This window comes from Schistocerca gregaria, chromosome 5 (assembly GCF_023897955.1).
Source record: "Schistocerca gregaria isolate iqSchGreg1 chromosome 5, iqSchGreg1.2, whole genome shotgun sequence".
NCBI lineage: Eukaryota > Metazoa > Arthropoda > Insecta > Orthoptera > Acrididae > Schistocerca > Schistocerca gregaria.
This window is the reverse complement of record NC_064924.1, coordinates 235475857-235502896: the sequence shown is the minus strand read 5'-3', so window position 1 is coordinate 235502896 and position 27040 is coordinate 235475857. Positions and strand designations below refer to the sequence as shown.

The following is a 27040-nucleotide window of genomic DNA, read 5'->3' as shown; positions in this document are numbered from 1 at the left end:
ACACAGTTTTAATCTGCCAGGAAGTTTCAGCATAAAGGTGGTTTATTGAACCCTCTACCAGGCACTTTATTGTGAATAGCAGAGTAATCACGCAGATGTAGATGTAGCTATTTCTATTACACGACTTTAGTTGCTTGACGTATTCCACGTCCGGCAGCAAAAATGTGGTATTTCGGCCTTCCTGTTTTTATACTTGGAGAGAAAATCCAGAACAGCTTCCACACAAATCAAGGAACGTATCTACCCAGTCTACAACCTATCCCTTGTTGCCCATAGAGCTGAAGTCTTTCTTTACAAAGCTGTGTGTATCACGTCTTTTCTGGGTTATCAACAAACACGAGATAGAATTGCCCACTAAGCAACTTGACAAATTACGTACGCCAGCAGTTAATGCCAGTGAATAGCCTTTCGAATCAAGTGACGTAACAGGTTTACCTCAGACACACATCAAACGACTCTTTTTCTAGGCTTTTAACTTTTTTTTTTTTTTTTGCTTGTTGTACCGTAATTTCCTTACATATCCATCGGTAAGTACTGCAAAGAAAGATAGATTCTTATTTAGCCTGGAAATATTGTTCCTTCTGAACTCGCACGTGAAATTTTTTATTTATTTTTTATCGCGGGCTAGTATTTGTTTCTACGAGCGAATGTCTTTCTTAATGCCACAGTACCGCGCTAATCTGCGGAGAGTGGTACCGTACGATATCTCGCTCTGCTGTGATGTTCCGTAACAAGTACGGTAACTATCTAATTCTGTTGTACTTGTTTTCGCGTTCGTCCGTGCCTGAAAGACAGATGGTAACTGGTTTAACATTCGGAATCAGTGGCATGGAAAAACGTCTAAGAAACACAGCTGGGCAGTGCGCTGCACCAAAACAATGGTCTTCAATATAGTGACAGATTCGAACAGAATCTGTCTCACCATCGTGTACCACCAGTTAGCGCTCTATGCATTTCACTCTTCACATAAGAGATGCAGAAAGAGTATATTACATTGCAAGGAAATTTTCTGAATTAGTCAGCAATTAACTTTCGGAAAATTCGGCTGCAAATTGAAAGAGAGACTGGGAATATTTGTATTATTGCTATTATAGTTTTAGTTAGTCGTACTCACTTTTAGCGGAGTTTGGTTGTTGGTTTTGGTGAGGTAGCCAAACCGGAGCTCCAAAGATGACCTCTGAAACAAAATTAGTTTAATGAGTTACGTACACTGATTGTTAATAGTGTCAAATAGTATACTAAACCTAATAGCTTTTGACTTGCATTATACGTGGTATTTCCCTGTTAATGATACTCTCTTTCACGAATGGTGAAGAAGGGCAATATGTAAATCTAAAATTAAAAATTCTGATCCGAAAAAGACGAAGTCGGAAGTTACAAGCGGAAATTATAGAATTTGAGATTTACACTTTGTCTGCTGATGATGGAAAATCCCAAATATATACATTTCGCTCATAAATGCCTTTACCTGCACGATTTACATCAGGTGCGACGTTCACAATATTCCATTCAGTTACATACAAGAAAGTATACAAATCCTATATACTGTAATATTGTACAAGATGAAGATTGAAATCAACGTTTTGCTCAATACCCTCAACCTGAATTCGACAAAGATTTATACTGATGGATGTAAGATCATCAGCGGCAAGAAACATATAATCCTGTAGGAAATGATCAATTCCTATATTCTCTACATAAAGAGACAACAATCTGATACGTGGACCCATTACAATTAGGGACGTAGTAAAATACCGCAGGTCTTTCAAACGAAGCAGTATGGTGATATTAACGGATTCCAGAAATATACAAAAGGCTTCAAAAGACCAAAATTCAACAAAAGTATCTACAATTACAGACATCATTATAGAAGGCGCTACCAAGAAGAAAAAAGAAAAAAAAACAAGCAGGAATAGTAACAAATTGCTTGTGGACTCCAGGGCACACTGATATATTTCATAATGAGGTAGCAGACAGCTTGGCGAAGTGAGCAACGGATCAAGGCTAAATGATAAATTATAGATTCTTCATTTGTGTGCTTTAATGATAGACTTCTTTATCAAGAAATTCTGGGCTTAATCAATGAAAAAACGAGTGGCAGACACAGTGCGATTCAATCAGGGTTTCAAACAGAGTGCACTACGGTCGGCTGCATTCTGAAATAGCATTGTCTGCTTGGTTTACCGATTGCAACAGAGGCAGACGCTTCATAACAACGACTACTCTCGTGCGCTTAATTCATGGCAAATTTCCAACCTACCTCTTCCTAAGAGAATCAAAGAAACCTCCATTATGCGACTGAGATAACGAAGAACGAGCCGTGAGTGGTCTACTGTTCTGTGTACCAGACACAAGACACAACAAAAATCTTTTAAACGAGCATTGATTAAAGCAAAGGACGCTCTTCTAAGATCGGCTGCAGTGTTGTTATCAACTGAAAAGAATGAACTATCTTTAAATGTGAAATACAACCACATAAATGTGTGTAAATCTTGTGATCTAACTATGTAAATATGCTGTGTACATGACCTGTGAATATTCCGTTGTGAGCTTATTTGTCCGTCGCTGACATAGAAGAGCGCAAACCTTCTTTCCTTCCCGTCCGGGGAAGCTGTGCAGTGACTAGGGTACATGTAAAGCTTACTGGGACAGGATAAATGCTAGCTACAATGAGGTCGACAATTCTGCAGACTTTATATTCCACAATTCTCAGCTTCCGACAATTTTCACCAAGGCTTTAAGTTAGTGTCTCAATCATGGAGACATGCAGGGAACACTACACGAGAGTGCCTCATATTTATCGTAATTCAATAGAGTCATGAGCTGATGCCTTTGCCAGTCCCATTATTATTAATACTAATGTTGGTAAGCTAATGTGTAAGTGCCCATGTCCTGGCACCTTACACGCTATGGAGACATACTGTGCGCCCCAAGACGAACGGTCAACATTAAGGGATGTAATAGGAATGATTATTCGAGAGTACTTTTTTTTAGATAGAAGAGATGTGTTCCACTGTAGTGAAGATGAACAAGTGCGCGTCGCTCTTAAGGTATACACTTTGGAGCCCATGTTTATTACACTTTTTTCATCTTTTGATCCGTACCACCAGGTGTCAAAATATGGAAAGCAAAGATCTCGCAGTAAATGAGATTTGTTTCACTGTATCGAAGATGAATAAGTGTTCATAATTGTTAAAGTACCGGTATGCCTTTTTAGAGGCCACGTTTACTAAACTATTTGGCTTTGAATGATCGTTCCTGTCACATCCCTGAAAATTGACCATTCCTCCAGGAACACCCAGTATTTTATTATTATTATGCTGTCATTAATTTATGAATAGCTTCTAGTGAAGTCATGTATCAATCGTTTATTCATACCCTAATTTTAAAAAAAGGGCAATTGAGAAGTGCGGTATTGCGGTGCCTATGTTGTTAAGGAGAACGATACAATATTACTTTGGATATTCTTACATGTCAGAAGGAAGAATCAGTGCGGTGACTTCAGCCGTTATGAAATATATGAATTGCACTCGGAGTTCGGAATACGAACAACCATCGACTGCAAGGGAATGACGATACTGAAAATCTGTGTTGGAGCAGGAATCAAACCTAGATTTCCCATTTATCGCGAGCGCGTGCCTACTGTTAGACTATCCGAGCACTCTTCACGACCAGACCAATATTTCGTCAACCACATGTCTGCAACTTATACTCATGCATTCATTATGTATGTTCCCGTACAGAGGAGGCATCTCAATTCAAAGTCGCTTGCCCGGTGTCGATGGATAAATACGATATTGCAGTGCATGTGTTCCGAAGTACGTTGCAACATTCCTTCGGACATGCACGTATGTCCAAAGAAACATTGTATAGCTTTTTTTAACAACACATACATTACAGTATCTTATTCATCCGCCAATACTAGGCACGAAATTTCAATTAAAAATATCCTCTCCTATACGGGAATAACATAATGTGTGTACGAGTACAAGAATATCATGAACAGTTCGCAAGTGGAACACAAAAAGGGAGAATTAGCGGTGGTATACAACGAACCCTTCGCAACACAGTGGACACGAAAGCGTGTTAATATTGTATCCTTTCCGAGTTCTGAGCTATGTTAAAGGTTTCAAGTCTGTAACCCGTCGGGAAAGGATAGCATTAAACAAAATGCACTCCGACACACACCAGACAGGGAAGCGAGTTAATACTGAACTGTCTCCCAGTTCTGAGCTATGTTGAAAGTTTAAAGTCGCTAGCTTGTCGGGAAGATAGTTTAAAGTAAACTGCAAAATTTGTACCGAACAAACATACAAGTAAGCAACCTGATAACAACGTGTTAATAAATGTTTTTAGTCAGAACAATGCAGAGTCTCACAAAGGGCCTTTGGAAGTGCGAAAACTGAACGATTTGACGTATGAATTATTTCCATATCTTCATTTTTTAAACATTTGTCAGCCTGTGATTTCTACTCGTTACGACATTCCAAGAAATTTATGGTCATAGCGACCTGGAAGCGGTTACAGGAACTGTATCTGGCTAATATGCAAACGTGCTGCAGTCACGGTACACATGAAATTTACATATTGGAGAAACCTTGGACAAGTTGATCTGAACTGAATGAGAAGTAAATTTTTAAAAGAAACTGCACAATAATTCACTGCGAACCGAGAAAAATTCTTCTTATCCCTGTATTCGAACAGAATCTCCCGTGAAACAGAAGTGATGACGCCAAAATGAGAAAAGTGGACGGAAAAGCAGTAAGATGTAAATAAGGAATGAGAGTGACAGCCTGAAGGAAAAATTTGAAACAGGAGACAGTGAATAAGTATTTTGTTACATTAGAGTTCTTTGTAGCACAAAATGGAGACTTAACAGGATTAACTTACTGGTTTTAAGATGAACAGGACATCTGTTATAAAGAACAAGTACAAACGGCTCCACATGTCCCTTTGGAATGGCAACGAGGAGAAAGAAAACAATAATGAGAATAAAATTAAGGAGGCAGTCCAAAAGTACTCTTTAATTTCAACACAACGGAGAGATAGCGATAAATACACTAACCTCCATTCCCAGTTTAGAATACAAGAGGATTTAAACTGTCACAAGAGGTAAGCACATATTCTACTTGTTTTGCTCTCAGTAACGGACAGAGAGAGAAATTGACTTTCCTTGTAACTGATATCGTAACTGATGTCATGTCTCAGGAACCGCGATCTCATTGTAATGAATGTATCACTATCGCCGGCCAGGGTGGCCGAGCGGTTCTAGGCACTACAGTCTGGAACCGCGCGACCGCTACGGTCGCAGATTCGAATCCTGCCTCGGGTATGGATGTGTGTGATGTCCTTAGGTTAGTTAGGTTTAAGTAGTTCTAAGTTCTAGGGGACTGATGACCTTAGAAGTTAAGTCCCATGGTGCTCAGAGGCATTTTTTTGTATCACTGTTTCTTTTATTAATAAATTAATTGAAAATAGTGATTCAGAGGGTGTTTGTACATTCATCGACTGCAATTAATAATTGTTTTCAGTAGCTGCTGATATTCTCTTGAAGGAGAATAATTTAAATGTAGATCCTATAGTGTTTACAAAAAATTCTCGAACTTACTATGAACGCTGTGAATGTATCGAACACTTAGTTAAACCAGCAGAGAGTATTCGTCTTTGTAGAATGTTTCCTTCTGTGTCACACGAGCAGCCGAGGAATGGTATCTGGTCAATTAGTGTAGAACACGCATAGCCTGAGCAGCGAAACACTAGCACTATAACCAATCTCACACGCGAGCAGTATGCTGTCTGACACGCGAACAGCATACTGCGAAATAGCTTGGTTGTCTTTTTCATTACAGAGTCTGAAACCGCTACTGTAACATATCCCAAACAACTTCGGCAGAGATACAATACCAATACTCGAACGTCCGTGAGCACTGGACACTTTCCTCTTGTTCTTTTGTTTAAGACAATTTTTACCTTTTACATTGGTGATCGCATTCCTGCTGCCTCAGCTACGAGCTACAACGGTTATTTATTGCATGTAAAAATGCTGACTATACAATTCTGCACGATTGCAAATTCAAAGAGGAACAGCTGTAGGCCGGCAAGGGTGGCCGAGCGGTTCTACGCGCTATAGTCTGGAACCACGCGACCTCTACGGTGGCAAGTTCGAATCCTGCCTCGAGCATGGATGTGTGTGATGTCTTTAGGTTACTGAAGTTTAAGTAGTTCTAAGTTCTAGGGGACTGATGACCTTAGAAGCTAAGTTCCATAGTGCTCAGAGCTATTTCAACCATTTTTTGAACAGCTGTAACAATAAGTTGTAAGGTCTCTTTTTCAACAAAACACTACATTAACGTTATACTTTAAACGTAATCGCAATTGCGAACATGGACAACTATCAGCTGTAGAATGGAATGACGAGAATGAAAAAAACCTTATGAATCGAGCGAGACTGGAATCCGGATTTTCCTCTTATCGCGAGCAGTCGCCTTCTTTTTTCTTTTTTTTTGCGAATTGTGTTCATTATTGTGATTCTTGAGTTTCTCCCGGCGTATTTGATAATCAAAATATCCACGGGTGTACAGCCGGTCTATAGTGTCCAACGGCGGACAGAGCCATCACACCGACGTCATCTCAGACGCCGTCGCAATCTGTTCCACCGCGCTACCGTGGCGCGGGGCGCGGACGGCGGAGGGAGCGCGCCGCGGGCGGAGGGTATTTAAATCGGCCGCCGCCGCGACCGCCGAAATATTGTGCCCGTTGGACACTATAGACCGGCTGTACACCCGTGGATATTTTGATTGTGTTCATTATTGTTCGTTGTATTGGGTCGGAGCGGACGTCACATGACAACCGTTGAAGATCGTTGCTGATCCCTTCACTCAGTTTTTCTTTATTACAGAGAGAGCAGGCAGCTCTCTGACCTAACACGCTGAGCTACCGTGCCGGCTAGCCATGTGGCTACTCGTGGCCACACGCAAACTTTCATATGTCTTCAACCATGTGTCTGCAACCTGTACTCGTACACCCCTTATCCGAATTCTCGTACAGGTGAGACATTTTACTTTAAAGTCACTTGCCTGGTGTCGAAGGAAAAATACGATATTGCAGTGCCAGTGTTACTCTGAACTACGACTTTTTTTGGACGTGCATGCATGCAAAAAATGGCTCTGAGCAGTATGGGACTTCAACATCTGAGGTCATCAGTCCCCTAGAACTGAGAACTACTTAAAACTAACTAATCTGAGGCCATCACACACATCCATGCCCGAGGCAGGATTCGAACCTTCGACTGTAGCGGTCGCGCGGTTCCAGACTGAAGCGCCTAAAACCGCTCGGCCACACCGGCCTGCTGTATACATGCAATGTTGTATACATTTATGTCTGTCGAAACTGCAACACTGCGGGACGTCTATTCGGACTCTTTATCACATTACAATAATTCTTGCTTGTGTTCTGTTTGTTGTACCCAGGCATCAGTTTCTTAATCTAATTTTCCTAATAATAGTTGTGGTAGTCTGGATATCTGTCACGGTTGTAGTTTAGTACTGAGTGATTCAAGATCGTGATTTTCAGATACTCGAACCAAGTGTGCGGCACCATGTAGGTTTCATGATCTCTTCACAGTTGTTTCCCACGTTCTTTTTTTTCTCGTTTTGCATGGAGATCTGGGATAATAATCAACGGAGTTCCATTACACAACTGTCGCGGAGAGAGGAGCTACCTATATTACTGCATACAGTATGGTTAACAGCATTTAACGACCTGCTTAGGAACTAGAGACGAAATATTTTAACAGTTTTCATCGTTTTATTCTTTTTTGTTATTAAATGTTACGAGTCGTGTACCTCTATAATGTATGAATAGCTCTACAGTCATATACATACAAGGCCGAAAAAAATGAAGCACCCTCAAGTACTGTGTTCCATGGCGCCGGTGTTTAATACGTACATGCTGAGGAATTGTACCGTTATTCATTTGTCACGGTCATCGGTGATATGACTGCGGGCAGTAACTGTGCTGAGTTTAGAGATGAACAGAGCATGTAGCACTCATTCTAGAGTACAGTCATGCCCAGTCGACGAGTATGTACACCTGCTGAACAAATTCAGCCATTTGTACAGGGTCGCATTGTGGGCTGGTGGGAAGCTGGATGGACACTGACGGAATGCTACCCATGTTGGGCACAATGTATCGGTGATGCGTCGCTGCCATCAGCAGGGGTATGTGAAATATTCGCATACCCGTAGCCCAGGTTCTGGACGTCGACATAGTACACCTACATCTACATTTACACTCCGCAAGCCACCCAACGGTGTGTGGCGGAGGGCACTTTACGTGCCACTGTCATTACCTCCCTTTCCTGTTCCAGTCGCGTATGGTTCGCGGGAAGAACGACTGCCGGAAAGCCTCCGTGCACGCTCGAATCTCTCTAATTCTACATTCGTGATCCCCTCGGGAGGCATAAGTAGGGGGAAGCAATATATTCGATACCTCATCCAGAAACGCACCCTCTCGAAACCTGGACAGCAAGCTACACCGCGATTCAGAGCGCTTCTCTTGCAGAGGCTGCCACTTGAGTTTGCTAAACATCTCCGTAACGATATCACGCTTACCAAATAACCCTGTGACGAAACACGCCGCTCTTCTTTGGATCTTCTCTATCTCCTCCGTCAACCCGACCTGGTACGGATCCCACACTGATGAGCAATACTCAAGTATAGATCGAACAAGTGTTTTGTAAGCCACCTCCTTTGTTGATGGACTACATTTTCTAAAGACTCTCCCAATGAATCTCAACCTGGTACCCGCCTTACCAACAATTAATTTTATATGATCATTCCACTTCAAATCGTTCCGCACGCATACTCCCAGATATTTTACAGAAGTAACAGCTACCAGTGTTTGTTCTGATATCATATAATCATACAATAAAGGATCCTTCTTTCTATGTATTGGCACATGCACAGGCACGTGTCACGATCGACACATTGTGAGAGCAGCAGTGCCCTACTGAACACCATCCATGGAAGAAATGTGGGCACTTCTTGCAGCTGCTGTTTTACCAAGAGCCACTGGGAAATTTGGAAGTTTGTGGTAAGAGCCTATGGGACCAAACTGCTGAGGTCATCGGTCCCAAAGCTTACATACTACTTAAACTAACTTACGCGAAGGACAACACACCCACCCACGCCTGAGGGAGGACTTGAACCTCCGACGGGGGCAGCCGCACGAACCGTGACAAGGTGCCTCGGACCGTACGGCTACTCCTAGACGGCAACCATTGGGAATCATCGGACTGCAGCCAGGATAACATCACGTGTGCCTCAGCTAGGCTACCACTGAAACCACAACACCGCCAAACACGGCTATCCTGCTGTCATGAAAAGGTCGATTGGAGAGTGGATTGGCAATCTGTTGTCTTCGCCGATGACCTTGCTTCTATCTGTATGTGAGTGATGAACTTGCACATGGACAGCGACGATCTGGTGAGCGCTGGTCGGGGTGGCCGAGCGGTTCGAGGCGCTACAGTCTGGAACCGCGCGACCACTACGGTCGCAGGTTCGAATCCTGCCTCGGGCATGGATGTGTTTGATGTCCTTAGGTTAGTTAGGTTTAAGTAGTTCTAAGTTCAAGGGGACTGATGACCTCAGAAGTTAAGTCCCATAGTGTTCAGAGCCATTTGAACCATTTGATCTGGTGAGCGGTCTATTCCGGAATGTATTGGCCCAGGATGTACGGGTCCCATCAGAAGCTTCCTGGTGTGGGGGCCTTCAGTTACATCTCGCGGTCGCATTTGGTATTTCTGCAGGGTAAAGTAACTGGTCCCCACTACATGGCACGGGTTATTAGTCCTGTGTTATTCGATAGGAAGGTGATGTGATCTCCCAGCAGGACAATGCACGTCCACATACGCCTGCTGCGACGCAATGTACAAATGTCCAGTCCTGTAGAATTATTAGACCTCTCGCCAACTGAACACGTATGGATCGTGGTGAGGTAGGAACTTACTTGTCCTCCAGGACCTCCAAAAACCATTGCCTAATTGCAACAGAAGGTGCAAGACGCTTGGGGCAGTATATCGCAGGATGCTATTCGGCTCCTTCACGATAGTTTGTGTGCGAGAATACACGCCTACGTTGGTGCCAGGGGGTAGGGGGGGGGGGGGTGGAGGAGGAGAGGGGGGGGAGTATACTGTGTATTGATTTTTATGATTGGTCACCCTTTCCTCTGACGTTTGTGTTCTATTTGGTTTAATTTGTTATCATATATCACTACAGTGCGAAATGGTTGTCACATCACTTGTCAGTAAAATGGTATTGCCCTTGAGGATAATGACGTTTTTTCTCAGAACTGTATACATTCTGCAAACGTCCGTGATGTTTAGAGCATTCGTCCACATACTATGATTTATTCTCGTTCCAGTCGCGTATGGAGCGCGAAAGAATGACTGCTTAAATAGTTCCGTGCGCACAGTAATTAGTTTAATCCTAACATGAAGGTCGCTTCGGAAACCATACCTAAGCGGCTGATATATGTGTTTACATCATCACTTAATATTGATTCTTCAATCTTTGTAAGGTAGGCTTTCACTGTATATTTGGAGCCTATCTTCGAACGTCTGCTAATTCAGGCTTTCAGCATTTTCGTGACACATTCCCCTGGGTCGAAGAAACCAGTGAGGATTCAGCCTACACTTCTCTGAATACGTTCGGTGCCTCTTAGGTCCTATTTGGCATAAGTCGCACATATTTGAACAATATCCTACGATTTTCCGCACAAGTGTTTTACAGGCTGTCACCGTTATGTCTGCCACCTGCATCACCTACGAATGAGTCTGTGTGATCATTCAATCAAACCCACACAAGCTGTTGCATCTTGGCATTTGTGTTAGTTAAGCGATTTCAGTTGCAGTTATTGATACTGTAGTCATAGGACACCATATTTCCGTGTTTTGCGAAGTGTACTAGTCTGAATTTCTACACATCTTTAGCTAGTTACCAATGTTTACACCATTTTAAAATCTTATCAAGACCGAACTGGATATTTGTGGCTAGTATCAACATCGCCTGCCAAGACATTAATATATAATATGAACAGCAAGGCTCCAAAGCGACTACCTTGGGACATGCCTAACGCTACTTCTACTTCTGTAGATGACCCTCCATGAACTGTTATGCCTGGCTGGAAATCTGTCAGTCTTTCATGGTGATATCGAGAGTCCTAAAGATTCCTATGATGCAGTGATTAGTATAAGTGATATGTGACATACATGAACTTACACTGTGTGCCATCCTGGAATATATCCTCGCTTGTTTCCTGTTCATATTTTTGACTACAGTGTGCTGTGGTGAACGCGATTGTCGTTTCAAGAACATTTTCGCTTATTGTGTGACTTTTTGTTTCAAGACGGTGTGAGGAGAAAGCTCTTTTAGATGCAGAAAATGAAATCAATGTAGTTTCAGAAACATTTTTAATTATATGAAAGGCGATAATGAGTTATGGACATACGGTTAGCGCTACAGGGGAACTAAGGAATGTGGTGACACAGAGTACATTTGGAACTTGAAATGAAAGGCATTTCTTTGATGCACACTTTTGTTTGGAATAGCTAGTTTGAGCTGGTTTGAGTACAGGTGTAATTTTGGGTATGGATTGGTTGATAGACTCTAAAGGAAAAAAAATCTGTTGAAACTGTTCTAGTAGTACGGAACATGAAGTGCCCAAGGTAACAGTAAATGTAGAATTAGATCACATAGCAGTAAGTGGTAACCACTCAAAGTTATTATAACAATTTTGATGTATACTCTCTCAAATGTTTAGTAGAGGTGCTGTGAGAAGATTCCATACTGCAATTAAAGGTGAAGATGAAAACGACAACTATCCAAGTATCGGTGTTTAAATGTGAAGCCAGTTTGCCGTAAGTTACCGTTTACCATTTGTTATGTACCTTTTCTCAGCTTCCGCTAATGGTAGAGCCATCAAATTAGTGACTAGACGACTAATTTGTGTGTACTGAAACAGTGTTATTCCCATTACTTGCAGAAACCTACTAGGAATAAAAATGTAGACCATACAGGAAAAAAATTAATATTCAAGCCATCAAACAAGACTGCACAATATCGTCGTTTCAACATACACTGGTAAACCCTAAAAAAAATTAGCTCTCTAACTAAGATAGAGTCTGGAGAAAGGTACCTTATAGCACACACAGTATTAGATTTCGAGCGCTGATAAACCCGCCGTTGTTTCTCTTCCTACATTTCGTTAGTGTCAATTTCACTTGTCCTTGAGGAGAATCGCCGGAAACATAAATCAGGATGGGCGGCCTCAGGCTTGAACCAACGTCCTTCCGAATGAAAGGCAGCGCCTTAACCAAAGCATCTCCAACAGAGGAAAAATGTGGTAAAACCAGGGAGCTTCGCCAACTGGATCGAAAGGTAAGAAATTGTGGTCTTATGCTTTTAGTAGTGTGTTTATAATTGCCAAGCGCCGCATAAATCGCGATGTTCCTGTTGCAAGTTGTATCTTCGAATACTATTTCATATGCTACTCTAAGGGAATGTACCATTTGCTGACAAATGTTCGCTGTTTACAGCCATTACAAATTCCGCGGGAAATGATTACATTTATAACGGAACACGTCAAGTGAGCATAATAGCAGCACGCGCACAAAATATTTTTTTTTTCTTCAGACGTTACATACGCCAGTGTGCTCGCGTTTTTGTCACAGGCTGGGACGGAAGGGAAAACCCAATAGTAGCAGCCAATTAAAAACGAAAATGAAATTGTGAACTTCGAGCTTGTTGGATTTATTTCATAAACAAACAAAATGTGCGCCGTTGAATCTAATTTTACACTGACGCAGCAGTGATCAATTTTCGTCTGCTTATTTTTTCGATACGCTGTAAACGCATTGGCTCTAAAATGAATATAAAATATTATAGTTAACAGCGCTAGAGTGCAGATGTCTAAATTAAAACGTTGTCCGTGAATGAGCACAAAAGATGAGTTCGTTAATCACAAATCTTCCTGTATGTTGGCATTCAACAATTTCGAGGTCCCTTACAATTAAGATTAACAGAACGCACACGCTTAGGCGAGAAAGAAATTGCCGGGTAAAAAGTATTCCCTATTTTCACGAGCCCTGTTTTAAGGCGAGTACATCCTTGAAGTTAGTATGTTTTCTAAATAACTGTATCAACCATTCATTTTAGAAAAATGTGTCTACTAATCTGGACTGCTCCTGTGATAGAACAATTAATTGTTTCCCTCTCACACTATGTACTTCCGTTATTTATTTGTCAATGTTAGATGCGAAATGTTTACTATTTCGTAAGCGTGTTTGTAAGATTAGCAACTCTAGTGTGTGTGTGTGTGAAAATGTGTGGTGGACAGAGCTCTAACAGCATGGTCATCAACGCCTTTGCAACAATAATATTGCGCGAATTATAACTGTAACATACATGGGACAGAGTTACACTTGCACTCAGAATATGTCGTAACGTCACAGAATTTAAAACTGTCTCGTTGGTCTGTGACGCTACAGTCTGGAACCACGGAAACGCTACGGTCGCAGGTTCGAATCCTGCCTCGGGCATGGATGTGTGTGATGTCCTTAGGTTAGTTAGGTTTAAGTAGTTCTAAGTTCAAGGGGACTGATGACCTCAGAAGTTAAGTCCCATAGTGTTCAGAGCCATTTGAACCATTTGATCTGGTGAGCGGTCTATTCCGGAATGTATTGGCCCAGGATGTACGGGTCCCATCAGAAGCTTCCTGGTGTGGGGGCCTTCAGTTACATCTCGCGGTCGCATTTGGTATTTCTGCAGGGTAAAGTAACTGGTCCCCACTACATGGCACGGGTTATTAGTCCTGTGTTATTCGATAGGAAGGTGATGTGATCTCCCAGCAGGACAATGCACGTCCACATACGCCTGCTGCGACGCAATGTACAAATGTCCAGTCCTGTAGAATTATTAGACCTCTCGCCAACTGAACACGTATGGATCGTGGTGAGGTAGGAACTTACTTGTCCTCCAGGACCTCCAAAAACCATTGCCTAATTGCAACAGAAGGTGCAAGGCGCTTGGGGCAGTATATCGCAGGATGCTATTCGGCTCCTTCACGATAGTTTGTGTGCGAGAATACACGCCTACGTTGGTGCCAGGGGGTAGGGGGGGGGAGGAGGAGAGGGGGGGGGGAGTATACTGTGTATTGATTTTTATGATTGGTCACCCTTTCCTCTGACGTTTGTGTTCTATTTGGTTTAATTTGTTATCATATATCACTACAGTGCGAAATGGTTGTCACATCACTTGTCAGTAAAATGGTATTGCCCTTGAGGATAATGATGTTTTTTCTCAGAACTGTATACATTCTGCAAACGTCCGTGATGTTTAGAGCATTCGTCCACATACTATGATTTATTCTCGTTCCAGTCGCGTATGGAGCGCGAAAGAATGACTGCTTAAATAGTTCCGTGCGCACAGTAATTAGTTTAATCCTAACATGAAGGTCGCTTCGGAAACCATACCTAAGCGGCTGATATATGTGTTTACATCATCACTTAATATTGATTCTTCAATCTTTGTAAGGTAGGCTTTCACTGTATATTTGGAGCCTATCTTCGAACGTCTGCTAATTCAGGCTTTCAGCATTTTCGTGACACATTCCCCTGGGTCGAAGAAACCAGTGAGGATTCAGCCTACACTTCTCTGAATACGTTCGGTGCCTCTTAGGTCCTATTTGGCATAAGTCGCACATATTTGAACAATATCCTACGATTTTCCGCACAAGTGTTTTACAGGCTGTCACCGTTATGTCTGCCACCTGCATCACCTACGAATGAGTCTGTGTGATCATTCAATCAAACCCACACAAGCTGTTGCATCTTGGCATTTGTGTTAGTTAAGCGATTTCAGTTGCAGTTATTGATACTGTAGTCATAGGATACCATATTTCCGTGTTTTGCGAAGTGTACTAGTCTGAATTTCTACACATCTTTAGCTAGTTACCAATGTTTGCACCATTTTAAAATCTTATCAAGACCGAACTGGATATTTGTGGCTAGTATCAACATCGCCTGCCAAGACATTAATATATAATATGAACAGCAAGGCTCCAAAGCGACTACCTTGGGACATGCCTAACGCTACTTCTACTTCTGTAGATGACCCTCCATGAACTGTTATGCCTGGCTGGAAATCTGTCAGTCTTTCATGGTGATATCGAGAGTCCTAAAGATTCCTATGATGCAGTGATTAGTGTAAGTGATATGTGACATACATGAACTTACACTGTGTGCCATCCTGGAATATATCCTCGCTTGTTTAGTGTTCATATTTTTGACTACAGTGTGCTGTGGTGAACGCGATTGTCGTTTCAAGAACATTCTCGCTTATTGTGTGACTTTTTGTTTCAAGACGGTGTGAGGAGAAAACTCTTTTAGATGCAGAAAATGAAATCAATGTAGTTTCAGAAACATTTTTAATTATATGAAAGGCGATAATGAGTTATGGACATACGGTTAGCGCTACAGGGGAACTAAGGAATGTGGTGACACAGAGTACATTTGGAACTTGAAATGAAAGGCATTTCTTTGATGCACACTTTTGTTTGGAATAGCTAGTTTGAGCTGGTTTGAGTACAGGTGTAATTTTGGGTATGGATTGGTTGATAGACTCTAAAGGAAAAAAAATCTGTTGAAACTGTTCTAGTAGTACGGAACATGAAGTGCCCAAGGTAACAGTAAATGTAGAATTAGATCACATAGCAGTAAGTGGTAACCACTCAAAGTTATTATAACAATTTTGATGTATACTCTCTCAAATGTTTAGTAGAGGTGCTGTGAGAAGATTCCATACTGCAATTAAAGGTGAAGATGAAAACGACAACTATCCAAGTATCGGTGTTTAAATGTGAAGCCAGTTTGCCGTAAGTTACCGTTTACCATTTGTTATGTACCTTTTCTCAGCTTCCGCTAATGGTAGAGCCATCAAATTAGTGACTAGACGACTAATTTGTGTGTACTGAAACAGTGTTATTCCCATTACTTGCAGAAACCTACTAGGAATAAAAATGTAGACCATACAGGAAAAAAATTAATATTCAAGCCATCAAACAAGACTGCACAATATCGTCGTTTCAACATACACTGGTAAACCCTAAAAAAAATTAGCTCTCTAACTAAGATAGAGTCTGGAGAAAGGTACCTTATAGCACACACAGTATTAGATTTCGAGCGCTGATAAACCCGCCGTTGTTTCTCTTCCTACATTTCGTTAGTGTCAATTTCACTTGTCCTTGAGGAGAATCGCCGGAAACATAAATCAGGATGGGCGGCCTCAGGCTTGAACCAACGTCCTTCCGAATGAAAGGCAGCGCCTTAACCAAAGCATCTCCAACAGAGGAAAAATGTGGTAAAACCAGGGAGCTTCGCCAACTGGATCGAAAGGTAAGAAATTGTGGTCTTATGCTTTTAGTAGTGTGTTTATAATTGCCAAGCGCCGCATAAATCGCGATGTTCCTGTTGCAAGTTGTATCTTCGAATACTATTTCATATGCTACTCTAAGGGAATGTACCATTTGCTGACAAATGTTCGCTGTTTACAGCCATTACAAATTCCGCGGGAAATGATTACATTTATAACGGAACACGTCAAGTGAGCATAATAGCAGCACGCGCACAAAATATTTTTTTTTTCTTCAGACGTTACATACGCCAGTGTGCTCGCGTTTTTGTCACAGGCTGGGACGGAAGGGAAAACCCAATAGTAGCAGCCAATTAAAAACGAAAATGAAATTGTGAACTTCGAGCTTGTTGGATTTATTTCATAAACAAACAAAATGTGCGCCGTTGAATCTAATTTTACACTGACGCAGCAGTGATCAATTTTCGTCTGCTTATTTTTTCGATACGCTGTAAACGCATTGGCTCTAAAATGAATATAAAATATTATAGTTAACAGCGCTAGAGTGCAGATGTCTAAATTAAAACGTTGTCCGTGAATGAGCACAAAAGATGAGTTCGTTAATCACAAATCTTCCTGTATGTTGGCATTCAACAATTTCGAGGTCCCTTACAATTAAGATTAACAGAACGCACACGCTTAGGCGAGAAAGAAATTGCCGGGTAAAAAGTATTCCCTATTTTCACGAGCCCTGTTTTAAGGCGAGTACATCCTTGAAGTTAGTATGTTTTCTAAATAACTGTATCAACCATTCATTTTAGAAAAATGTGTCTACTAATCTGGACTGCTCCTGTGATAGAACAATTAATTGTTTCCCTCTCACACTATGTACTTCCGTTATTTATTTGTCAATGTTAGATGCGAAATGTTTACTATTTCGTAAGCGTGTTTGTAAGATTAGCAACTCTAGTGTGTGTGTGTGTGAAAATGTGTGGTGGACAGAGCTCTAACAGCATGGTCATCAACGCCTTTGCAACAATAATATTGCGCGAATTATAACTGTAACATACATGGGACAGAGTTACACTTGCACTCAGAATATGTCGTAACGTCACAGAATTTAAAACTGTCTCGTTGGTCTGTGACGCTACAGTCTGGAACCACGGAAACGCTACGGTCGCAGGTTCGAATCCTGCCTCGGGCATGGATGTGTGTGATGTCCTTAGGTTAGTTAGGTTTAAGTAGTTCTAGGGGGACTGATGACCTTAGAAGTTAAGTCCCATAGTGCTCAGAGCCATTTGAACCATTTGATCTGTGATATGAACTCTACTGTTGAGACCGCGATGGATTTGTTCTGTAAAAACTGCAAAAAGAATTAGGATAAAGGCAGCTAGCTACTATTAAAAAAATTATCTAGTAAAGCTTGCTCAGATTACATTACAACAACCTACCTAAGTATTTTCGAACTATGTTAAACTTTTCACAGAAACATAAAATCCGTGTCCTGTATTTCAATCACCGGTGCTTCGAAACCTAGTAACTGACACCCTACGTCTTGTTTGAGTATAAAACACAGTCTCGAAGTGTGGCGTACCGAGATTCGAACCCCGAAGCCACCACCTTGGAGGTTCCTCTCGCTGGAGCAGGTGCTATCCCTGAGTCAGTAGCTTGTATGCATGACTTTTGATGCCGACACTACACCCTGAGCTAACACCTCTAGTCCATTGATCATGCTAACAGTGGGATGACTGGAGTTTGCCGCAGGGCTTCACTACATATAGGGTTGCACATTACCGCAGGGTACTTTCCTCTTATTGCGGACCTCGCTCCTGTGAGAACGGGCTTTTAGTGTCCCATCTTCAGCAATCACGGATAAAGGGATTGTGTCGCATCACTAGTTGTTGTGATCTTCAGTCAGAAGACTGGTTTGATGCAGCTCTCCACGCTCCTCTATCCTGTGGAAGCCTCTTCTTCTCCGAACAACTACTGCAACTCACACTTTTGAGCCTGCTTACTCTAGTCATCTCTTGGTCTTTCTCTATAATGTTTACTCCAACACTTCCCTTCAATATTAAATTTCGGATACCTTGATGTCTCAGAATATGTCCTACCAACTAAGCCCTTCTTTTTCGCAAGTTCTGCCATAAACTTATTTTTACCCACTTCGGTTCATTACCTCCTTATTATTTATGTGTACTCATCTAATGTTCAGAATTCCTCCTTAGGACAACATTTCAAAAGCTTGTAGCCTCCTATGTCCGGGCATTATCCTCCAGTAATATGGCGCGTGGACTCGCCCGAAGAAGGGATACTATCTCGTGCTCTAAATCATTCTAATGTTTCAGTTATGTTCCGTCGCTATAGTCCTATACGAAGGGAAGAGGCAGGACATGCTCCATCTAACGTCGTTAAAATACGACAAGCCCGAAACATTTTAGCGAAACTTCAGCCAGGCTGTTCAGCTGTAGAACTGTGGGAACGCTGTGTCTACCCCTTGGAAAGGAATCTGCAGACAAAAGCAGCTCATAATCTAACCTTTAACTTCAAACCACATAGGAAGGATAAGTAAATGATCACTGAACTAGCTTACTCATCCTCAATAAACAATAACTTTCGCTTCATTGTGATACACATTGCGATTAAGTTTGCACTGATGAGACAAAAAACTGTTTGAGGATATTTATTCCCCGAAAAACTAATATATGGGGAAAGTATATACGGACATTTGTAAGAAAAGCACTCTTTTCCTTTATTACAGCAATGAGAAACTACATAGGTGTGGAAACTAGATAGAACAGCAGCAAACACTTAAGACTGTGTAGTTACGGATAGCCTATGGAACATAGCTGTACATCTGTAGAAGTAAACCGAGCGAGGCGGCACAATGGTTAGCACACTGGACTCGCAGTCGGAAGGATGACGGTTCAAACCCGTCTCCGGCCACCCTGATTTAGGTTTCCCTGTTTTACCTAAATCGCTTCAGGCAAATGCGGTGATGGTTCCTCCGAAAGGGCACGGCCGATTTTCTTCCCCATCCTTTCCTAACCCGACCTTGTGCTCCGTCTGTAATGACCTCGTTGTCGACAGGACGTTAAACGTTAATCTCCTCCTACTCCTCTGTAAAAGTAAATAATTTTCACATGTTTGTGTTGAAAGATTATTATATCTCATCATTTCTGTCTCACAATTCAAATTACTACGTTACGTAGCACATTTAACACAAGTTCCAGGAGTCTTTTTCCTTTGCTTGTAATCACTCTACATACGGCAGCCCAACTATCAGAGATACAAGAATGTTTACCCCTCAATTTCATTTTTACTTTCGACACGAAATTCAGTTCAAGTTTAAGCATTAACAGATTACCGATAATTCTGCGTGCTTGTCAGTTTAAAAGCTTTATATATGGTGTGTCACATGATAAGATAAAACTCGTGAAGCTGCTTTCGTTAGTACTTCAGGTGTGACATCTTACGAAGAATTTATAAACTGTAAGTTGCATATTTGAAAAGTGGGGACGAGCTTACAGGACCTCAATCTGTTTCTCATCTCCTGTTCCTAACGATGACGACTGCGATTCAGTGATTACACAGCAACTGCGCAACACTTGACTAACCTAACGTGAATTTCTTTTTTCTAATTTTAGTTGTTGTTGTCGTGGTCTTAAGTCCAAAGACTGGCTGAATGCAGCTCTCCTTTGCAAGCCTCTTCATCTCCGAGTAACTACTGCAACCTACATCTTTCCGAATCTTCTTAATGTATTCATCTCTTGGTCTCCCTCTACGATTTTTACGCCCCGCCCTTCTCTCCAGCACTAAACTGGCGATCCCTTGCTGCCTCAGAATGTGTCCTACCAATCGATCTCAAATGGTTCAAATGGCTCTGAGCACTATGGGACTTAACAGCTGAGTTCATCAGTCCCCTAGAACTTAGAACTACTTAAACCTAACTAACCTAAGGACATCACACACATCCATGCCCAACGCAGGATTCGAACCTGCGACCGCAGCGGTTGCGCGGTTCCAGACTGAACCGCCTAGAACCGCTCGGTCACATCGGCCGGCTCAATCGATCTCGTCTTCTAGTCATTCCAGTCAGGTTGTACCACAAATTTCTCTTCTCCCCACTTCTATTCAGTACCTCCTCACTAGTTACGCGATCTACCCATCTAAACTTCAGCGTTCTTCTGTAGCACCACATTTCAAAAGCTTTCATTCTCTTCTTGTCTAAACTGTTTATCATCCATGTTTCACTTCCATACATGGCTACGCTCCATACAAATACCTTCAGGAAGGACTTCCTGACACTTAATCTAATCTCGATGGTAAGAAATTTCTCTTCCCCAAAATCACTTTTCTTGCCTTTGCCAGTCTACATTTTATATGCTCCCTATTTCAACCATCATCAGTTATTTTGCTTCCAAAATAGCAAAACTCGTCTACTACTTTAAGTGTCTTATTTCTTAACCTAATTCTCTGATTTAGCTCGACTACATTCCATTATCCTCGTTTCGCTTTTGTTGATGTTCGTCTTATATGCTCTTTTCAAGACACAATCCACTCTGTTCAGCTGCTCTTCCATGTCCTATGCTGTCTCTGACAGAATTACAATGTCATCGGAAAACCTCAAACATCAAGGTTTGTACTTCTTCTCCCTTGACTTAAATTCCTACTCCAAATTTTTCTTTTGTTTCCTCCACTGCTTGCTCATTATACAGAATGAATAACATCGGGGATAGGCTACAATCCTGTCTCACTCTCTTCTCAACCACTGCTCCCCTTTCTTGCCCCTCGACTCTTATAACTGCCATCTGGTTTCTGTAAGAATCGTAAATAGGCCTTCGCTCCTTGTATTTTACCCTTGCCACCTTCAGCATTTGAAAGAGAATATTCCAGTCAACATTTCCAAAAGATTTTTCTAAGTCTACAAATGCTATAAACGTAGGTGTGCCTTTCCTTAACCTATCTTCTATAAAAAGTCGTAGGGTCAGTACTGTCTCGCGTATTCCTACATTTCTCCGGAATCTAAACTGATCTTCCACGAGCTCGGCTTCTGCTAGTTTTTCCATTCTTCTATACAGGATTCGTGTTAGTATACTGCAATCGTGATTTACTACACAGACAGTCTTGCAATTTTCATACCTGTCAGCATCTGCTTTCTTTGGAACTGGAATTATTACATTCTTCTTGAAGTATGAGAGTATTTCGTCTGTCTCATACATCCTGATCACAGGATGGGAGAGTTTTGTCTTGGCTGGCTCTTCCAAGGCTATCAGTAGATCTAACGAAATGTTGTCTACTCTCGGGGCCTTTTTTCGACTCTTTCAGGGCCTTCTCAGTATTATATCTCCCCTCTCATCTTCATCTACGTCCTCTTGTATTTCCCTAATATTGCTCTCAAGTACATCTCCGTTGTAATGACCCTCTATATACTCCTTCCACCTGTCTACGTCCCCTTCTTTGCTTAGATTATCTTTAAACTATCCATTTCTACCGTCACGTTCTCCAGTTCTATAGCACTAAAACGTGTAAAACGCAGACACTGTCCAAAAGCCCTGGAGGGCACATTGGTACCAACCGACCGCCATGTCATCCTCTGCCAATGAAGTCATTCGGTACGTTATGGAGGGGTGTGAAGTAAGGACACCGCTCTCCCGACCGTTGTCAGTTTTCGTGTCCTGAAGCCGCGTCTATTTGGTCAAGTAGCTCATCAACTGCTATCACGAGGCTGAGTGCACTCCATTCCAGTCTTCCTACCAAGGAAAAGTCCTTACAGTACCGGGAATCGAGCCCTCGTCCACCGAATGGGAATCAGGCGCACTGATCCCTCAGTTGCGGAGGTGGACACTAAAACGTGTAAGACAGTGAATGTTTGGTTTATGAAGAGGGTAGGTAGCTATAGTAATACTGTGTGACCTGCAGGTGAAATGTGTATCACGGCAGTTCTTTCTTTAGTCTTCTGCAACCTCTTGCCATTGTTGACAGCACATTATATTGTCTTAGGTGGTAGCAAGTGGGCACCATCCTGCTTTGGAGAGGTTATTGATTTAACCAAAATTACCGCTTAACTCAAATGTCAAAAAGACATGACATCCATTCAAAACCTTAACACAGACGGAAACGGAACTGGGACTTCTGGGTTACTTTCCAAAGAACGGTAGTTATCTATTTTCATGTTTCGTAGATCATCGTTGCGTTCGCACTCAAGGTAGTCAGTTTACAACAACAGTACACTCTCACAGTGAAAGATCTGGTGGAAACTAGACTATGACTTCACTTAGTGCTACCAGCACGCTCACACTTTAGAGATGATATAATGTTTGGAAAATTTCGAAATTGGATAGTAAATGACTTACAAAATTAGGTGTACTGTGTTTTTTATTGCATGTAGAGCCAGATTTTATTGCAGCAACAGGTGTTTAATGCGTGCGTTTATTCTAGTAAGTTTCATGTTCAGTGTCAATAATACTCTTGGGAAGCATCTGTATGAAGTGTGAGGAGGCTTTCGCCATAATTTTCTTGTGGGGATGCTTCAAATTCGATTGGTGCCAGCTACTTGTGCCCTATTATAACTGTAAGCTAACAGCGTACTCACATCCCATCACACAAAGAGTGCCAATTAAAAACAAGGTATCAATGACATGAATTTGAAAAAGAGCTTTGTAAGAGTCAGTTATGTGTATCTCGAGTTCACGCAAAGTTATGTAGACATCCAACATTTAACGAAAAAACTTTTTAGACAGCTTATGTTCACAATTGGCTGTTCATTTATTACGAAGTCCTCCATCGAAATCTAGACTTTTTGGTCATTTTCAAGCGGAAAATAGCTAAAGTAATTTAATCTTGGTTCTCTGGCATGCTGTAATACCAGAGGACCAAGATTAAATTACTTAAGTTGTTAGCCCGCATCTCGTGGTCGTGCGGTAGCGTTCTAGCTTCCCACGCCCGGGTTCCCGGGTTCGATTCCCGGCGGGTCAGGGAATTTCTCTGCCTCGTGATGGCTGGGTGTTGTGTGCTGTCCTTAGGTTAGTTAGGTTTAAATAGTTCTAAGTTCTAGGGGACTGATGACCATAGATGTTAAGTCCCATAGTGCTCAAAGCCAACCACTTAAGCTGTTAGCCCACTTCAAAGTGGCCAAAATGTCGAAATGCATTAGTTTTCTTTGTAATAAGTGTACAGTTAATGGTCAACACGAAGTCTTTTTAAAATGTTAAGAGACTGTGAAAATACAGAAAATACAATTATTAATTAAAATAACAAGTTGCTAAGTCGTGTTACAGTGAGAACCTACAAAATCCATACGAAAGTGACTGCTAACTGAAATTCGGCCAGCTCATAATAGTAATGAACTGCTCTTAGACACGCACTTCAAATGATTACCACACCACGTGATCCCAGTTATTTTAATGACTGTTTTGTAGATAACACAAGAAAGAGTTGAAAAACAGAGAATTTTGCGAAATGATTGATGTCGACGATCAGTAACAAACATTCCAAAACACTTTGTTCCTTTTCTGTAAAGACTGCACAGATTCCGTATGGAAATCATGTAAGCGATATTTTCGTCTATGCGATCAAAGAATGGATGCGCTTAGTTGAGGATAGGCATGGTTTCTTTGACTACAAAATAAAAGTACCGTCATTTATTCTATAGTTTTAGACTTTAAGTACAGTTGCTGTAGCGAACATACACAAGTAACTGACAATTGACTTGGAGGCGGTATCGGCCAATGAGACGACGTTACTAACTCATCCCAGTACGTCTTCTTCACTCCGACGAAGCCATTTGCATTCAGCAGTTTCTCACGAAGTCACCTTCTCATTAATTGCCCAACAGTCATTAACTCCGGAAATCAAACTTTTCCTACAAAACCTTCACTTGTTTGTTCGCAGCGGGTACCGTTGACGACTTGCCTTAACAACAGCACGACTTGGGGCTCCACGGCGCGAAACTTGGGCACCTTCTAAGGAAACAGTAGATATCTTTTCACATAAATCATCTGACCACAAATGACAGGTCCATCAATGCCATGCCGTTTTAAACTTTGTGTACACGACAGTACCGCCATCTGTATATACGAATATTGCATATATTTCGAGGTTGTAACTGGAGGTTGTTGATAGACAACAGAAAGTTGTTGGCAATGTATATGAATACCGAACTCGGCAGGTATGCGTGGAACAATCACTACCCCTAAGTCAGTGATCATCCATTTACTCAAAAGCCATCAAATCCAAGAGAACCGTTCTCACCTTTCGTATAAAAGAGTGAGTATTTCTACCGGTTGTGAAATCATCGGGGTTAATAATATAAAATGAAATGGTTGGCATATATATTTAATAGAGAGAGATTTTATTTTTAAATCGCATTAAAGGGGCATTCTAAATATGCAGGTAATTCGGAGTGCTAGTGAATTTCTGTTGAAGCACTGAAAAGCGAAATTAAATTGGTAATTGTTTCCTGCAATTAATAGTCTTCTCACCTTAAGAAAAATTTATTATTGAAGGCGATGTTGTTAACTTCCAGTTGAGTAACGCTAAACGTGAGTTGCTAATGTTACGGGATGATCTGCAATAATCGTCCCTGTAGGTTTTTTTTTTCTAAACTCTGAAACCCAGCTGGCTCTACCTGTCAAAGAAAATTACTGTACAAAACCAAAGCAATTCCTCACTTATTCGTAATCGCTCATGACTTCGTACTAGTGTTCATTGTTCTGGTTTAGTGTTTTCAAGCATCTGATTTACAAACATTTGTCGTATAAGGATGGCTGATTAACGTCCTGAGACCAGAGTTTGCGTCACGTGTTCTGGTGCTGACAGCTACGGATACAGTCTTGTACTACTAAGGAAGAGGTCTAGTTGCAGGAGAATGAAACAATAGCCGTGAGCTTAGTTTGTCGTATCTAATTCCGTTTTACAAAACAAATTTTTACAATAACCAACTATGGAACTACGAACAAAGTAAATTTTAAAATAAAACCTATCCTACGATAACAGTAGCATGTTTAGCGAAACAAAACTATAAGGTTCCTAATTTAAACCCATTACACATCTTTGAGGCTTTGACAGTAAAGCATTTGTTTAATATAAAATGTAAAAATACTCTCTGTTGTACAAATTAGCATTTCCTTGGAATACTCTGCTACAAAATATTTCGGTGCACCCAACAGCACCAATTTTCAGCATATCGGCGACTTTTCTCAACAGGAAGACAAGACAATAACTTTTCGAAACATTACGGATATTCAGTAATATGCGATTAAACAGCTGAAAATCTTTATATACTACTCACTTTGTAATGCCTTTCGTAGCCATGTAACACGAAAATCTTCCCAGTCGAATACTGATAGGAAAGAAAGAAAAACAGCTTGAGCAACTTACACTATCTGATCAAATGTATCCGGAGAGCTGTATGCAATGTAGAACTGACCACTATATGACACAGAGACGGACCCGCCAGTGTAACAAGAGACGGTTGCATTGTTTTGTCAATAAAGAAGTAGTAACAGCAGATTGGGTTAGTCAGGACAGATCAGCGATTTTGAACGTGGAACAGTCATTGGATTGCAACCTTTCTAAAGCTGCTGGTGATGTGACTGTGTAGTAGAAACGCGAAGGAACTACCACAGTTGATCCAGGCCAGGCAGAACTCATGTACGGAAGGAGAGAGCCCGCCGAGGATTGCGAAAAATAGTTGCAAAAAATAGCATCAAATTAGCGGAAGGAAACACTCGTGATCAAAAGCGCTACAAGCAATCCCGTTAGCACATTGACTGTCGACAGGGAGTTATTAATAGAGGGCTACGATGATAAAGCAACGTCTCCTCTACTACAAGTTTCTGCAATCGATGCTAAACGACGCTTGAGATGGCGAAATGAGTGACGCTACTGAATTAGTGGATTGATTTGGAGTGACGATCCACGTTATATCCTGTGGTAACTTGATGACAGGGTTTGGGTCTGGCAAATGTCTGCAGAACGTTCCATGCCTTCATGTTTAGTGCCAACAATGAAGTACCGAGGAGATGGTGCTACGCTATGGGACTATTTTTCCTAGTTATGGTGTCGTGCCAATACTGCGATAAAAACGATGATTTATCAGCATGACAAAGCATCTGTGAGGCAACGGCTTGTGAACAATACCATTTCTAAAATGGATTGGCCTGTCAAAAGTCTAGACCGGCACCCAGTGGAGTTCTTTCGGGGTGACTTACTACGTCGACTTCGCTCCGGATCCCAGCGTCCAACAGCACTAATGTCTTTGGTTTCGGCTCTTAAGGAAGAAAAGGCAACCATTTCTGCACAAACATTTAGACTCCCTCCTTGAAACTATTTCCTGTAGAGTCAGGGCGTCGTAAGGGCTAGGGGTGAACAACGCCACTTTACTGTCCATTAATAAATGTCCGGATACTTTCAATTAAATAGTATATACTTTTTTACCACGTAATAACTTGTTATCGTTATGACATTACTCTGAGCCAGTTTGGATGCTCTCTGACAGAAATCGAGAAAAAACTGCAGACTGTACCCAACACGTAAACCTATGAAGAACAACCTACCTGTAAGTCCCTACTCTGTCTTATTCTACAATGCTGTGAGAAACTTAAGGACATAAGTATACTACTGGCCACCAAAAT

The 27040-nt window shown here is 41.5% G+C and overlaps 1 protein-coding gene across 6 annotated transcripts in view; it reads right to left on the bottom strand.

Annotated features, from left to right (window-relative positions):
• The window catches only part of LOC126272075 (high affinity cAMP-specific and IBMX-insensitive 3',5'-cyclic phosphodiesterase 8), a 1931196-nt gene that overhangs the window by 547092 nt on the left and 1357064 nt on the right, over positions 1-27040 (bottom strand). For all 6 annotated transcript variants that reach the window (XM_049974623.1, XM_049974624.1, XM_049974622.1 and 3 more), the window contains one exon: positions 1115-1177. In XM_049974623.1, the coding sequence (XP_049830580.1) occupies positions 1115-1177 (63 nt within the window). The remainder of the gene's footprint in view (positions 1-1114; positions 1178-27040) is intronic.